At 36.4% G+C, this 17561-nt stretch overlaps 1 protein-coding gene across 7 annotated transcripts in view; it reads right to left on the reverse strand.

The window, feature by feature from the left end:
• Asb7 (ankyrin repeat and SOCS box containing 7) overlaps nt 1-17561 on the reverse strand; it is a 39057-nt gene that overhangs the window by 20487 nt on the left and 1009 nt on the right. For 2 of the 7 annotated variants that reach the window (XM_010611083.2, XM_010611077.3), the window contains exons 2-5: nt 17463-17559; nt 11275-11713; nt 10693-10817; nt 8350-8611 (exon numbers count right to left, since the gene is read on the reverse strand). In XM_010611083.2, the coding sequence (XP_010609385.1) occupies nt 8350-8560 (211 nt within the window). In that variant the 5' untranslated portion in view covers nt 8561-8611; nt 10693-10817; nt 11275-11713; nt 17463-17559. Of the gene's footprint in view, nt 1-8349; nt 8612-10692; nt 10818-11274; nt 11714-12287; nt 13164-16252; nt 16355-17462; nt 17560-17561 lie in introns of those variants that run through there. The other 5 variants (XM_010611079.3, XM_010611080.3, XM_010611082.3 and 2 more) reach the window with 5 other exon arrangements.

Consider the following 17561-nt stretch of genomic DNA (forward strand, 5'->3'; position numbering starts at 1 on the left):
GTTCTTGCACTTGCGAGGCAGGCCACCGAACCACTGAGCTAAATCCCCAGCCCATTTTTATCATTTCTTTAACAGTTTGTTTTTTATGGCCTTCTAAAGGTATCTCTGCCTAACACAATGCCAGAGATGTCCTAGTTTCTTCTAGAAATTTGCAATTTTAACTCTATGTTTAAGTCAATGATCTACTACTAGTTAATTTTTGTGTGTGGTGTAAGATAAGGCCAAGGTTCATTATTTTCCATAGAGTTATCTATTTGTTCCATCAGAACTTGTCAAAAAGACCTTCTTTTTTCCTCCAGTGATTTACCCTGGTCCCTTTGCTGAAAATTAATTTATCATTTAAGTGTAGGTCTACTTCTGAACTGTTTCATTAATCTAAGTCTTTCCACACACTATTATTAGACCGTTTTAAATACTACAGCTTTATAGTAAACTGTGATAGCAGGTCATATAAATCCTCCAACTTTGTTTAAAATTATTCTGGGTAATACATTTTAGAATCAACTTGTCAATTTCTTCAAATGAGCCTGCTGGAAAAGATGGCAATTCCCCAAAGGGTCTGAACAATACTGATTCTACCAAACAATGAGCACAGACTATTTCTTCATTTATTTAGGTATTTTTTTAATTTCCATCAGCAATGTTTCAGTTTATAGACTATGTATTTTATTCCATTCATAAACATTTTAAATTTTGTTGCTATACAGAATGAGTTAAAGTTTTCTAAATGTTGATTTTTGAGAGAAGTTAGGTTTTATAATATTGACCTGTAAGCTAACTTCACTTCTTAGTTCTAGTACATTTCTGTGGATTTGTTATAATGTTCCTCATACACAATTATGCTCTCTCCAAATAAAGACAACCTCCATCTTTCCAAATTATTTACTGTTTTCTTACTCCAATGGCTACAATCGAGAGTCAAATGTTGGATAAAAATCATGAAACTGTATATCTTTGCTTTGTCCCTGATTTTAGAGGGAGGGTACTCAGCAGTTCCCCACCACATACAAAGTAAGCTATCACCTGTCACAGATGACCTTCCTTGGGGTTAGAAATTACCTTCTTCTGTTTGACTAGTCTTCTCAGGGATAAGTTGTATAATTTAGCCACAAGCAATTCATGCACTTATTGAAATGTTCATTTGGTATTTGTCTTTTACTTTCTTATGGTAAACAAGTTGCCCTACTGATATCCATGTGTTAAACAAACACTGAATTCCTGAGATAAATAATACATGACCGTGATGTAATATCCTTTTTTATACATTGGTAAGTTTATTTACTCATATTCTGGTAAGAATTTTTATATCTGTTGCCCTGAAGCATTTTGGTCTGTACCTTTCTTTTCTTCTGGTGTTTTTGGCAATGTAGGTAGTTAGAAAGTGGTTCCTCTTCTGCTCTAAGAGTCTGTATAAGATCATAATTAAAACAACTTAATAAAAAAGCCAGCTAAGCCTAATACTTTCTTCATGGACAGTTTCAATTATGAATTGAATTTCTTAAATCAATATATGGCTATTAGTCTATATTTTCCTTGGGTCAGTTTTGGCAATTTGTGCCTGTTAAGGAATCTGTTTCCTTTAAACAGCATGAAGGTGCTCATTGTATTCCTTGCCTTCTGGATGTCTACATGATCTGCAGTGATAACTCTTTTCCACTCCTGAAATTGGTTATAACTTTTCTCTTGTTTTGCACATCAGTCTAACTAAAGACTGATCAATCTTATTAACCTAGAACCAGTTTTTGGTTTTCAGTTCCATCCATTTCTATCATATGCCCAGTTTCAATTACAATGCCTAGTGTTTTCCTCTTTATTATTTTATTCCCATTTTAACTTTGGGTTTAATTCTAATAATATACAGAAACTATTTCAATATAGCCTCCTTCCCTTCCCTTTCTTTCATTCTCTACTGTCATACTCATTAAAACTTTATATATTATGAACCCAGTAAGTTTTGTAATTCTTGCTTTATACTCTTCAAGAGATGAATACACACACACACACATATATATATATATATATATATCCAATGTGTGTAGACCTAAAGTTTAAAAAAACTGCATTTCCTAATCTCAACTATCAAAAACAGTGATAGACTTCTAGCTTTTCTATGCATTCTTAAAAAATTATATGTAATTGCAATCATACTCTAATTACTTAACCCTTGTTTTATATTTGGGCATTGAGAATGCTTTCATTTTTTTCAGTTATGTTCAATGAGGGCAACACTTTCTTATAGAAAATATTTCCTGCTTTTAGGATCATGTCCTAGGTATGAATTAGGAGAATTTTAGTTATTGGCTTAATTAAAATTTAAATTAATAAATTGGAAGTAGATTTATTGGCCAAAAGCATCTCACAATTTTTAAGGCTCTAATACTATCAAAGGATTGTCACCAATTCCCATCAGTGTGCTTGTTTTACCACATTTGGGATCATGTGCAAAACCTTTCAGTAGTGAAAACTAAAAATAGATCTTACCATTCTTTTGTGGGTCTTTGATCACTCCCTGATCTCTCCTACTTATTTCTGTGTTTCACCATTTTACTGTGAGGGGACTATGATGCTTTATTACCATTGCTCTGGGGATTTGTTCTCTATACTTAACTTCTAGAACCTTAATGTCCTCAAGGCCAATTTGCAAAAAGCACCAACTGAAGATAAATAAATGCACTAAGATACAATCTCTTCATGTTATCTTCTTGAAACGTCCAACGTGGTCTTGGAATTTTTTAAATATGCAAAATGGGAAAATGAAGATAATAATGGGTTTCTTATAGTTCCCACCCTTGTGACAGACTATTTACTTTAATTCGAATTTACAAAGCTTCCCACGCTACGGATAGCTTGGGCTTTGGCTGAACCAGTCTCCAGCCCCCCGCACCTTTGGAATACCCACAGTGCCACTTAGCCAACTCCAACTTGCTCCTTGTCTCAACAGAACTGGGTTCTTTTTCTATGGCAGCAGCTGAGCTGTTCCCTACCAGGCTCCTTCCCGTGGTCAGATCGCTCTCATTCTCATCCAGGGTGACCTCTCAGAGCTGAGCTTGGCTAGCTGTGTGACCATTCATCAGTGGTTTCACTGTGTAAGTGCACGCATTTAAAATTGGTGGCCCTGATCCATTTATATACTTCAGATAAACAATTTCTAGTTATGTGAGTGGCTTGTGTTAAACATTTATAGCCTGTATCTTAAATTGCATCCAACTAACTTTCTCCTGTTCCTCTGCTATTAGCACTCCAATAAATGGCAACTCTGTTCTTAATGGTCCTCAGCCTCAAAACTTCAGTTATTCTTGATTTGTTTGACTCTCACCTCACATGCTCCCTGCTCTTCTTGCTGCATGTCTCCGGCCCTACTGATATGCTCACATATTGAGAATTTTCTTTATATACAAATCTGACTCTCCCATTCCTCTCCATCAAACATTTTGAAGGCTCACCAATGTCTCTAGAAACAAATGATTGGATATGTTCCATGTACACTCAACTTTTTTCAGTTTCTAAAACCAAACTTGTGTGTTTTCTCCTTCAACCCTTCAGAGTCTGGAATAATTCCATCCCTCCACGCTTCCACTCCTGCCTTATACCTTTCAAAATGTCTGCTCAAATTCTATTTTCTCTAGAAATTTTGCCCTGAAACCCCCCGGCCCAACCTCTGCCCAGGCGACAGGGAGGGGCTTAGCATACATGGAACTGTATGCATATACTTGCTCTATTGGAACTGCTTGGTTTCCTTCCAGAGAATACAGAACCATGCTTAAGACCATGGTTTGAATTCAAGCTCCACTATTATTCAGGTAAATTACTCTTCTGTGGCTTACTTTTTCTAATGTGAACTCCAGTAACTTATTTACCCCATATAATTGTTAGAAAGGACTTGGCATATATAAAATGTTCAGTAAATTCTGGCTGTAAACCTACTCACCTATTGGACCTTGAAATGCCAGATAGCTGGCACCATGTATTGGTGCTTAATCCAGAGCCTGGTATTTATTAGGTTCTCAATAAATATCTTCTGAATAAATGTATGAATTAGGGAAATGCTTATATAGGACCAAATGGCCATCTTACCTGTCCATGAGATCCCTCTCCCCACCACCACCACACACACACACCAGGAAAAAAGGGAAGAGAGGAAAAAAGGAGGGGAAAAGAAAGAATGCAAAAAGTGTTTCTTATGCTTTAAAAAAAAATAATTTCCTCCTATTTGGTGATTTTTGAAGAGAAAGGTATGGTAAATTTGGACAACGTTCTAATCCTACCAGAAGGCTGGCCCATTTTTAATCAGTATTTTTTGATAAGAGAAATGATCAGTCTTATCTTAGAAAGACCAGTGTTAGTTTTCTCTATCTCATTGCGAACAAAACAGGTGCAAGTTCTGCCCACAAGAAGCTTCAAACTAACTGGAAATACAGACACTGAATAGAAACTATAAAATAATTCACTGTGCTTGTGATAGGTGCTGTAAAAAGCAGGTCCAGGGAATGCTATCATGCAACGGAAGGGGAATATAAGGTACACATGATGGTTTCTAGATTTCTGGCACAGCAATCCTAGGCTGTGGTGCCATTACTGGGAAAGGGCACAGTGGGGCAGCAGACTGTGCTGTGCTGCAATGCCTATAGCATGAGAGTGGAGAGGGTGACTTGACATGGGACACAACAGTCCAGAGACCAAAAGCCAGGACCACACTGCACAGACACTTCTGTAGCCATGGGGAGGGGAAAAGGGGGAGCTCCTACTCCAAGTAATTTTTCAAAAATGGCTCACAATGTGTTATGAAAAACATTCTCAGAATCTCTTATTCTACTAGGGTAAGGCAAGCACATAAGAGATTTAGTATCAGAACAAGGGAAGGGCTCCTCCAAACCATTTTTATTGCTGTAAAAAAATATAAAAACTTGTTAGAGGGAAACAGTAATTAAGACATCTTATCGATTCAGGGATACTAAGTAAGAACTCAGAAGGGGAACCACATATATATGACATGGAACAAGGAAAGAAGGGACAATTTAATCTATCTTTATGGTGGGAAAAGGTGAAATTGTACCACTCTATCTCCTAGAATATACAAAAACAAATCTGGGTAGAATAATGATCTAAATGCCAAAAAAATTTTAGAAGGAAATACAGGTGAAAAATAACTCTGTGGTACCTAAACAAGACACAAAAGGCCTAAATCACAGCACAAAGAAAAATACTATTCACCTGTATTAAAATTAAGAGTGTCACCCAGTAACAAAAAGGACATCAAGAGTATGAAAAAAAGCAACAAACTAGGGGGAACATTGTTAAAACAAATAGCTAAAAAGGAGAATATATAAACAATTTCAAATAGTCAAAAGAAAAAGACAGGAAGACAACTCATATGACATTTTTGCTTAAAAAAATTACAAAGGAAAAAGCAAACCATCTGGCAGTATCCTACTGGGAGAATGGGCACTATCTCATCCAGTCAGCAAGGACACAGGTAATTACAGCCTCTTTGAGGGAAAACTTGTCAATATACATTAAAAAAAAAAAAAAAAGACTTCGCAAGGGCATGTCTAGGAATTATTCAAGAGAGAAAATCTCACATACATAAAAGCATCAGTCAAGGACATTTTCTGAAATACTGTTTCTAGTAGAAGAAAGAAAACAATTTAAAATGTCCACCAATAGAAGTGTAGTATAAATAAATGACACCCATACAACAGAATTTGAGACAAAGGTGTCTACTGACAAGGAGCTATCACTAATCTATGATACAACAAAAAATCAAGATACAGAACAGAGTATTAAAAAGGAGAGCAGGCTAGAATGTAGAAGATGGAAAAATACTTATGCCTATGTGCACGGAGTATTTCTACAGGTATCAAAGAAGCCAATGAAAGTGTCTGCCTCTGAAAGGCACGTGATTGTGATTAAAAAGTAGCCACTTCTCCCTCACTGAAAATCTGTAGTACTTTTAACTTGGCTTTTAATTGTGTATGTATATATTATCTTCTCAATAAAGAAAATCCACTGACAAATTTTATCTTCCGCAAAAAAATGAAAAAAGGGATAGTTTAAACACCACACTGAAAAGAACAGAATAGATTTGTATACACTAATGGAGAATGCATACAAAGTTTCTTTTTGGAGTAATGATGACATTCTAAAATTATCTGTGGTGATGGACGCCCAACTATACAAATATACTAAAAGCTACTGGACTGTGCACTTTAAATGAATGAAATGTACAGTGTGTGAATTTCATGTATTATTTTGTGCATGGGGGTGTGTGTGTGTGTGTGTGTGTGTGTGTGTGTGTATGTGTGGCACCAGACTCAGGGCCTTACACATGTTAAGTAAGAGCCCTACTACTGAACTACACCTTCAGCTCTCGAGTTTTCAGAACCTGTGGCCCAAAAGTCTAATGTGGTCCATCACTGGTATTCCTCTTCTCCCCCACCACTTGTTTTTATAAAGTTTTATCGGAACAGGGACACACCCATTACATAAATCTATGGCTACTTAGAGTTTCATGTTTTTTTGTGGATGGGGGTGTGTGTGTGTGTGTGTGTGTGTGTGTGTGTGTATGTGTGGCACCAGACTCAGGGCCTTACACATGTTAAGTAAGAGCCCTACTACTGAACTACACCTTCAGCTCTCGAGTTTTCAGAACCTGTGGCCCAAAAGTCTAATGTGGTCCATCACTGGTATTCCTCTTCTCCCCCACCACTTGTTTTTATAAAGTTTTATCGGAACAGGGACACACCCATTACATAAATCTATGGCTACTTTCACATTACAATAGACCCCTGACATTAAAAATACCTTTATGTTATATGAGGGGGAAAAAAAAAACTACCATAAGTTAGTAAGACAGCATTATCACTTATAAAGATGCACACACAATAGGACATAATTTTTATGAGTTCATGTAGTGGTAACAGGAAATGATTCAGAAGGATAAGCATCAAACCAAACTGATATCAATGGTTACTTCTAGGCAGAGGCAGAAAGACAAGGACTGGGCCTGGTCAAAGGGGTACTGGGTTTTAGTCAAAATTTTTTTAAAGCTGCACTGTATTCATGTTAAGGATACTTTAGGTTGAAACCAAAATGTGCACTCTCATCTTGGTCTTATTTTCCTAAGTTCTGCCACAATTTTAAGTGTTCTGATCTTCATTCACTTTTTTTTTTTTTTCAGATTTTTCCTAGCATTCTGCTTACATTTCCTCTTCATTAACTCCAGAACTGAGATGTTCAAGTTGCAAGGTGAAATGATTTGTAAGTCAGCTAGAAAGTGGGCACAAGCCAGCAAATTTCTAGGTCCTGCTGACAATCAACTATTTCAGGCATATAATTCCCATTTCGGGGGAATGTGACTACTCCAATCACAGGATTAGCCTCTCTTGCAATTTACCCATGCCCACAAACTTTATATTATTACAGTCACATAATTCAGGGATCCTCTTGGAAGCTGTGAGACTTCCTGACATTTTTCAGCACTTGGAAAGGCAAGTTTGACTACTCTTTAACAAAGTATCACCTAAGAATGAAACTAAATTATTGTTAATGAGCAATTCAGGCTCTAGAATGGCACATGTGTAACTTGAGTCTCAACCAAAAACTATTTCACACCATAAATTATAGAGACAATGTAGGTATAAATGGTAAAACATGTATACTCCATCACTATGAAAACAGAGCAGTTGAAATTCAATTGGAGGAAAAATCAAATTGGTGTGGGACAATGATTAGCTTAAAAACATAATGGTGTTTTTTGAAGGAACAACAAAATGTCAAATGTGACTAGCTATATAAATTTAAACAGAAACAGATCACAGATAACCAGTCTTGTTCGGTATCTAGAAAATGTGTACAGTTCCAGAAAAGGCCAATATTATAAAACAAAAATAAAAAGTATCCGAAATAAAAAAGAAAGTAAATTCAAAATCTAAGGTACCGTTAGGACCAAGAAGTTGCGAGGAACCTGTGCCACGGCTCCCCCCGAGCAACTACCAACCAGAAGCGTGCACTTCTGTAATGGCAGGTACCACGACTACTTCTGCTTCTGAAACAAAAGTAACTGCAATACACTCCCAGAAGGTTGCTCTTCTGAAATAACCTGGGGAAATCTGGCTATACATGATGGGGGCAAAGACCACTCATCAAATTTATTTCTTAAACAATGTGGTTTTAAAGTATTTTGTTCATAAAATCTTCGCAAAGGAGAATGAAGTGTTGAATATTAACAAGAGAAGCAGTAAAAATGACAAACCTACACACACACACACACACACACACACACACAGATACATTTTAAACACAATTTCAAGTTTCTCCTTGGCAAAAATGGTTTGCTCCTAGCAAACTCACCTCCATGTTCTAGAAATACTCGAACACATCTTTCCTTTCCTCTTGCTGCAGAGAAATGAAGCAGGGTCCAGCCATTAGCATCTCGGCCATTTGGAGAATAGCCTTGTTCTAACATTTTCCGTACGGTGTGAACATCCCCAGCGGCCACTGCAGCCTGAATCTGCAATTCTTCCTGGAGTTCAGGATTCCTTCGACAATGGTGGTGTAACATCCTAGCTGAGTCCACTTTTTACCAAGGTTTCATTAGGTCACAGGGATCAGCCTTTCAGGGAAGGTAGAACATATAAATTTAAAAGTGGTTCCTGAATCTGCGTCCATCAAATGTCACAGAACTGTCCATCTGCTAAATCAGTAAACTTAAGTAGTCAGTTCATACTACTTGTTAACATGTATCTGTTAAGGACCAAAATTTCCATAATTTTGCCAAGATTATCAATGATTTCAAAGGGAAAGCCAGGCACAAAAACCTCTGAACTCCTGAAGAGAAAATTTCATCTGGAGCCTTTTGAAAACTCAAAACAACCAATATAAGAACATAACAGCTATGTTTTATGTAAAATGGGAGGTAATACCATGTAGTAAAAAGTGGGAAACAGCAGCAGGGGCAGATTAGTACCTGTTTTAGGAGTTCTGACTTATGGGGTGCACCATGGAGGAAATTTAAATTGTAAAATATTCATGGATCATCACAAAGTATGGAGAATCAAATGGACAATCCATATACTAGGAATACTAAAGACATTTAATTATGAAGAGCAGAAAAGAAAAAAAACCTTTTATATTTAGGGCATGCTCAGTAGTAGAATACCAGCATGCATGAGAGCCTGGGTTTGATTCCCAGCAAACACAAACACAGACAGACAAACAGCCCCTCCCGCTCCCCCTCCCCTCTCCTCTCTCTCACCAAAACAAACAAAGTCTTTATGCTGGTTCTCCAAAGTAGATCAACATTTTACTTTTAGCCCCATGTTTTATTTTTGGTTTAAGGTGTGAAGGTTGGGGAAATAAGAAGTGGGGTGGATTAAGTGAGAGTAAAATGTTTGAATTACATTTACCTTTCTTCTATTTTAATTTTGTTCTATCAGTGTTTCCTGCTTTAGGTTATTCGATGTAAGCTTTATTAATCCTCTATCTACCACATCCTCTAACATAGTAGCAAGATCATACATTTTAAAACTCTAAGAATCTAAACAACCTGTTAATTTACTTCACGATAACATTATTTTAAAGGAAAATACCTAGAGTTCCCATAATCTCTGGTAGGTAACAAAAGAAATGTATACAAGTTCTGAAACCCAATATAAAACGGGATCTCTTCAAACAAATAGGAAAATCCCAAAATGAAATGGCAAAAGATTGTCTTATATATGTGTGTACACAACTTTTTTAGTGTGTTTTAAAACTGTTATGCACACACAGGGACCTAAACCCACAAGATTCTAGGAAGACACTCAAAGTGGGCTAATCTGAAAGAATGGATCAGACCCATCTCTTAATTAGTAGTTTCTATTTCTAAAAATAAAAACATTCTGTGATAGTGCACTTTGAAGACATTTTGTTTTCATATGTAGGTTAGACATCTTGCTACCAACAGCAATTTATCACTGTTAAATGTAAACTCCTCGTTACAGACTGTACTCAAGTACACTAAGCCTGACTTAGGCTGAACCACCACAGCTTAAGAGCACAAACACATGATGTGATTTTATACCTAGAAAATGACGTTACAAGCCAAGTATCACTACTAAATGACATCATTTAAAATGTCATGCTATGGGTATTAGAATAACTGTGTTGTCAGAGAAAATTGGGAAATGAGAGATTTCTTAACAATATGTTCTCTTAATAAGATCTTCTATCTCTTCACTTAATTACATCACTAAAATTAAGTCTCTTGTCTTAGAAATTTTAATAAAAAAAATCCTTTCAGGATAGGTTTCTGCTTATTTTCTCTTAGTAGTATAAAAAGCTGAAGATCATCAGCAGGAATTAATGGAAACTGGTAGTATATGGTCAAAATTATCACCTCTAACAGAAAATTTTAATGGAATGGTTATTTTAAAAAAGGTCTCTTATGCAAGAAAAAGAAATAATATCAAAACAAACCTTATTTTATTTCAGCAAGTGCTATATTTAGTATATATTAACTGCTTTATTTAATTCATAATTTTTATATTTTTTATTTTAAAAAAATTTTTGGTTCAGTGATTGAACCTAATTGTTAATTATGTGTTCTACCTCTGAGCTATAACCCCCTACATTAGCTGATTTCAAGGAAAAAATAAAAACTAAAGGAGTTTTCCCTCAAAATAGCACAGACGATGGATGCCCGAGTGATCTTACCTTACAGAAGGTCCCTTATCCTGGGACATAGGTGGCCTAACAACCATTGTGCACATCCAACATCGTGGTGGGGTGCAGGGGGATTCTGGATGTGTTCAGGCTGCAGAGCAAAAGAGCTTCTTAACCTAAAAACAAATCAAATAACAATCACAGGAAAATTCCTTAACATAATTAAGAATCATACCTGCTTACAAAGTCTACTTAATGATGAATTTAAATTTCAGCCCTTTACAATAAATCTATTAAAAGAACTCAGATAAATTCTTGGAGAAAAAGATCTTCTTACTTATAGTACTCTCCAAGGTGGTTTCAAATGACATTTTCAGAATCCCATTTAATTTGTTGAAAAACAGTAAAGAAAATAATAAGTCATACATTCAGAATTCAGATACCAGCAAAACTGCTTCTTTTTTTTTCCCCCTTTGGTACCAGGGATCGAACTCAGGACCTTGTGCTTTCGAGACAGGCGGTAGCACCACTAAGCTAAATCCCTGGCCCCAAAGCTGCTTCTTTTTCTTCTACAGACAACGTATCTTCAGACTTGCTACGTCTGAATTACTTTTTAGTGACACCATCACTTACCTACTCTTTCTAAACAGGACTAGAAGAATTCAGGTGCAATGGGCAGAGCCAAAATGCAATCTACGGACTCTCCAAGATTGTATCTTTAGATGCTGGTTCTTCATACCCTTGACAGGCAGTCAATAATGCTGAAATTATCTTTCGTGCATTCACCCCAACTAGGTAAAACATTAACAATAGTTCTGCAGCTTCTCTGTGTGAATTAACAAAGACTCTCCATACAACTAAAAAGGGTCTTTCTCCATGTCAACTGGTTCCTAGCTCCATAAATCCCATCAAAGTTAAGAACACAGGCAAGGTGACCTCCACACATCAACAACAGAACCACTTGAAGGATTATGTACTGGGAGGACTCCACTCCTTTCTCTGGTGGTGGGATGCCAGGTCCCATATGACTTTAGCCTTCAGACAGGAAAAGGCCACCTGGCAACTTGTCACACTGCAAACAAACAAACAAAGAACAGAACAAAACAAAACCAAAACCAAGTAGCAGTTACAGATGCTGCTGGCCACATGAAGAATTTTCAACCTAAGTTAATATAATCTACCTTTTGCTTTCTTCACATCCCGTTTTTCTTTTCAGACTTCTCCAAGGAAGGCAAAAACTGTCAACTTGCACTTGGAAATAAAACTTGATATAAAACACTACCTACTATTTTTAAATAAATGAAGTAGACATCATCAGAACAACTCCTACGAGGCCAAGTGTAAACAATCTAGAACAAAGAGGTCTTATAGAAATGGCTAATTTCAAGACTACAGAAGGAAATATACAAGATAAGCCTGGAGCATCTTATAGTACCAGAGAAAAAACAGTATTCAAAGAAAATCCCTTAGGTTACATTCAAGGGATAAAGGAACCAACTAAAAGAACTCTCAATTGGGCCAAAGATGAACAATTGGAGCAAAGAAATACTTCAAGTAATGTGGGCTATAACCCAAAGTACAAAATAGATATAAATGAGTCTATATTGACATCAATAATTGATTGAATAAAGGAGGGAGAAACAAACCTTGCGTCCAGGATTCGACATAGTTTGTGTAGATAATCTTCTCTTGAGGAGGTGACATATATTACCGTAAGGTGCTAATAGGAAAAACTGGTTATGGAATATATGGGAACTCTGAATTATTGATGCAGTTTTTCTAAATGCTAAAACAAAGTCTGTTTTTATAATGCAAGTCAGTATTTCCAATGATGAGCCTCACACTTTTCCACGTATGACCTGATGACCTTTTCATGAGCGACATTTACATGTCAAGAATGAATAGCACCAGACACCTCACTTCTAAGAGTTTCCTCAATACTCCCCACCTCCCAAGAAAATTAGAAGGGACCAATGTTGTTTCAAGCCTGTGAGACAGTGGCTTCTGCTGGCCTCCACAGGAGGTGATTGGGCATAACAGGGAGAACTTGAGAGCTACGTGTTGAGGAAAATATAAATAGTATTTATTAGTAATATTAGGAAAAGGCTGGGATTTAAAAGATGAAGTGACTATATTATTTCTCCCTATAAGAAAGATGCTGAATAATAACAACTTGTGATAATTCCATGAAGTTACTTCACCCAGACAAATCAATGTCCACTGAATGCCTGCTGTGTTCCCAGCACAAAGCTAGGCCTTGGCCATAGGTATCAGCTCTAGGTGGCATTTTAATAGAGTTCTGCATACGTAAAATAATTTTTTTTAAATCCTGCAAATTTCAGGTTTATTTTTCTCTTTTCTGATAATAACAAGCAGTATAAATGGCAGATCTAAACCAAAAAGTACTCCTTGCATGTATCTGGTACATCAATCTTTACAGGGGAAAAACACAAATACACACATACCATGTACACACTGTACACGAGAGCTGAACTGAGTTATAAAGGAGAAAGATTTATCACCAAAACACTCCACTAGTCCAAAGCATCAGACAAGTTCTTCATTTCTTCCTAGGGTTAGAGCTATAAGAATACAGCTTCTCATGTATATATAAATAAAATGAAAAAAAAGGAGCACAGAACTTCAGAACAAATATAATATCCACTGGTGAAGGTACCTATTAAAAAACATCGAGAAGTTCACAGATAAGAATGAAAACCAGCCTATTTCCTCCGAAGGAGTGCAAGTTTTAAAACCTGACTGCTCATGGAACTCACCTATAAAATAAAGGAGCAGGGCAAAAGAGGCAATTTTCAAAAGGATATATATTCTGTTTAAGGCTCTTAATGATGACTTATGGACTCAGTAACTAGTTGTTCTAAGGGTACAATTTTTTAGAAACTCCATTCTAGTTTTCACAGTTAGAAAAAAGCATACAAACATTCAAGGCTTTAGAATTAAGTATCAAAATGAACTATTTCCCCAATGTGTATTATTTTTATGAGGTCTTATTGCTCAATATTTCTACTGTGTTAAAATTTTGTTAATTCATCTTTTTCATTGTATCTAGTATCAAAAGAAAACAATCAAGAATTCAGAGCTTTAGAAACTACAAATTTAAGTTAATACCACCTAATTTCTACACAGAGGTCAAGCGAACTTCATTTAGGGAAAAACACAGTTCTTGCTTTACTGATAAAAGAAAATCTATACTGACCAAATAACATATAAAATAACCATAAAGCAAAATAAGGCTAAGCTCTGTCCAAAACTACACAAACTTCACCAAATTTGACATTTCCTCAATTTCCCTTGGCATATGACTAGACAATAATGTTTTTTTGCACATTATATTCACAAGTCCACATGTCTTTTGATTAATTGATACAAATTAGAATTACTGTACTTTCTGATTTCACACAAACTAGAAACAAGATAACAGCTTGCTATTAAAAAAAAACATTTTGTTGCAGAGTAAACAAAGATACAGGCTGGGAAGGAAATAAAACCAGCAACTCCAAAGATACTGGCTCTGAGAAAAAATAAATCCACCAGTGGCTCACAGACTTCAGATGGAAGATGGCTGCGGAACACTAGGAGACCCAATCAAAATATACAACATGGCAGAGATGCATGGAGACGAGCTCTACTTATATGATCGAGAGCCTGGAGCCCAAAATAAAGCAGAAGTGTTATTTTAGCATCACTCAACATAGCATAGTGTTTATGTCCCTAAACAAGTAAGGGAACCATATTTCCTGCAAATTACTGGGTCACCAAATAACTTAAGGATTTATCATCACACACAACTTATCTATGACTCACATGAATTCCAGCAGAAAACCCAGTAATTTTCAGGAAATGCACATTAAGACAATAGAAAAAATTTAGAATTCATTTATCCAGAGCTAATGCAAAGCCTAAATCACAAACATAAAGGATGTGGCCTTGTCAATATTATTCTATGAACCCATGTAAGCCGACACAGTCTAGGCAGCGTACACACCAGTGCCTAGAAAAAAAAAAAAGCATTATACTTAGGACTACACTCAGTTGAGAATGAAATTAAAGGTTGAAAGTCCAGTATTAGAACAGAAACTCTCCATGACTTTAAACTTTTTAGACATCGTGTGCAACTAAAGTTAAACGCCAATAAAATAAAGAGATATAACATTAAATAACTGTGAATGTAAACTAGTGGCCACAGTGTCCTACAGATGCATCATTAGTAACTTCAATTAAAATCAGTTATTCTCCTCATATGATTATAAATCTAGATTTGCTTACCAAACAAATCAAAATGATGTGACTCGCAATAGAATTAACAGAGCTGACTGCCAGACTGAAAAACTTAAACTATCCAACTGACGACATCAATAAATTAATATCCAAATGAAGTGTCTTAAATGTTTGGTATAACCTAGATCAAACAATCTAACTCATGCTAATATTAGAAACGTAACAGAAGCTGACAATTTATATAAATTGCCTAATCTTAGAAAAACTATTACAAGCTGAACAGATCCATATTATTTAAGCAATGAAAATGAGTTGGCTAGAAGCCAGAGAAAAAGCAATGTTCTCTCTTTACAAGTCTTACTTGTTAGTGACAGACCTGCATCTCACCATCTCAGATGAAAACGCCCCTCAGATTTGAAAATACCCTTCAGTCAAATCTAAAGCAGAAAAAATATTTCACCACAAAGGTTTGAAAAGAAAATACATACTGCGTAGTTTTTTTTGTTTTTTTTTTTTTCCAGTACCAGGGATGGAACTCAGGACCTTGACCTTGCCAGGCAGGCAGGGTGCCACTGAGCTACATCCCCAGCCTCACATATTGCATTTTGACCTTTAAAACATACCTCAAATAGTTTAGCAGTTTTTAAAGTTCTAAAACTAACACAAGGCATCTCTCTGGTAACTTGCACATTTAAATAACAGAAACTAGCATTTAATTTTATAAATTTCTGTCTAGCTTTCATGGAAATGGTCAACTGCCCTTGATTCTCATCTACACCAAAAAGGATGCCCTGAATTTTCACCATGGAAGAGTCACTGGTAGGTACTAACTCTGAATCCCACTCAGTACACACTCCCCTTTGGTGTCTAGTTTTAGGTCTCAAAAATACACAAACCCTCAGATCCTCTTAGAAATATCCTTAGCTACTCAAGAGAATTAGCAGAACCGGTAGAGATATTTATTTCTATACAAAGCAAAAAAGTCCAGTAGAACAGGGTAAATAAAAAATCTACAGGGAGTCTATTAGAGAAGGGGACAGGGCCGGGGTAGTAAAGGGGAAGTTATAAAAGCATACTATATGCATATACAAATATGCCAAAATGAAAAGTATTACTCTGTATAATCAATATGGGATTAACCATATTAACTAGTGGAGGGAGGAGTCCTGCTATTTTAAGTACTTGTCTGTATCAAAATTCCTAAACAATAAATATCAGATATTAAAATAACTGTGAGGTTAACAAGTCACTTTATATTCTTGTTAGTGGATATTAGAAAAATCATTCACTTGGCTGATTTCTGAACTAACTCTTCTTTAATTGCTGCACTCATATCCCCTCTTTAGAAATTACATTAACATCCTAAACTTACCTTTAGTATATTTTCAAGGCAGAAACAAATCTGATCACATGAATTAGATGCTTACATTTCAATCTACCAAGTTTTCTGTTAAGGATTTTGAAATGAGAATACCTATGAAAAACACCAAAATTAAGCACCCTATATCCAAACACATCAACATACTCCTTTGATTTTAAATTCCCGTCAAATGACTGTTAACAAGACAATGTACAACTTTTTTTTTCCAGTACTGGGATCTAACCCAGGGTCTTTTACATTCAGCTACAGCCCCAGCCCTTTTTATTTATTTTTATTTTGAGACAGGGTCTCCCTAAATTGCCCAGGCTGAGCTTGAACTTTCAATCTTGCTGCCAAAGCCTCCCAGAGTCCTGAGGATTACAGGCATGTTTTACCACACCAAGCTTTTTATTTTTATTTTTTTTTTAATTTTGAGAAAGGCTCTCCCTAAATCACTACACTGCCCAGGCTGGACTTGAATTTATGAACCTCCTGCTAGTGTGCTGGGATTATAGATTAGACCACTCAGCCCAGTTTGAGTAACTTTTTATAATTTGTCTACAATACGTGAGGTGTAACAACTGTTATCTCTTTGTAATACTTTCAGTGTATATCCTCATTTGTCACATAGAAAAGCCCAAAGAGTTCATTATACATAAGTACTTTGGGGGCCGATATTGCATTCATTCTATTCACACTCTTAGAAGGTACAGAAATTCATTTTCCTTCAAGCCATATATTCATCTTCACCTACGTAACCACTGTCAATTAGGTTTCTCAAAGTATTTCCTGATGCAGGTAGAAAAAAGGAAATGGCAGAAATAAGGGGGAAAACAGTAAATTGTGGTTTAATTAAAAAGCAGAGTCATTCAGAATTAACAAGCAATTAACATGGAATTGAAGAATTCCTAGGAGAGGAAGGAAGGTGGGGGAGCTACAAAAAGGTCTCAAAGTCTCAGAGCAGAGTGCATGACACAGTGTATCAAATGATAATACAAAACACGGAAACACTTACACAGGGAGAAAGGAGAAAAATACGGCTCTGGAGTAGAGAAGTTATTAAAATATTAAGGCTCAGGCATGGGCAGTGTTTTTGTTTTTGCTAGGAAACCAGGGTCCAGAAAAGGGTGCATTCCCAAGCAACCACCCTGGAAATAAAGCACTGCTTAACGAGGTAGGGGCCAAGAATAAACAATGGGGGAGGGGACGGCTGGCTCGTTACCTCGACAGGATCCTGGCCAGAGACACTGGGCTCGCCGCTCCACTGGTGGGTGGGCAGACCCTTTCCTGCTCTCGAGTGTCCTCCAGCCAGCTCAGCCCT

Source organism: Fukomys damarensis, unplaced genomic scaffold (genome assembly GCF_012274545.1).
Source record: "Fukomys damarensis isolate Sample0158 unplaced genomic scaffold, DMR_v1.0_HiC HiC_scaffold_7, whole genome shotgun sequence".
NCBI classification, from domain to species: domain Eukaryota; kingdom Metazoa; phylum Chordata; class Mammalia; order Rodentia; family Bathyergidae; genus Fukomys; species Fukomys damarensis.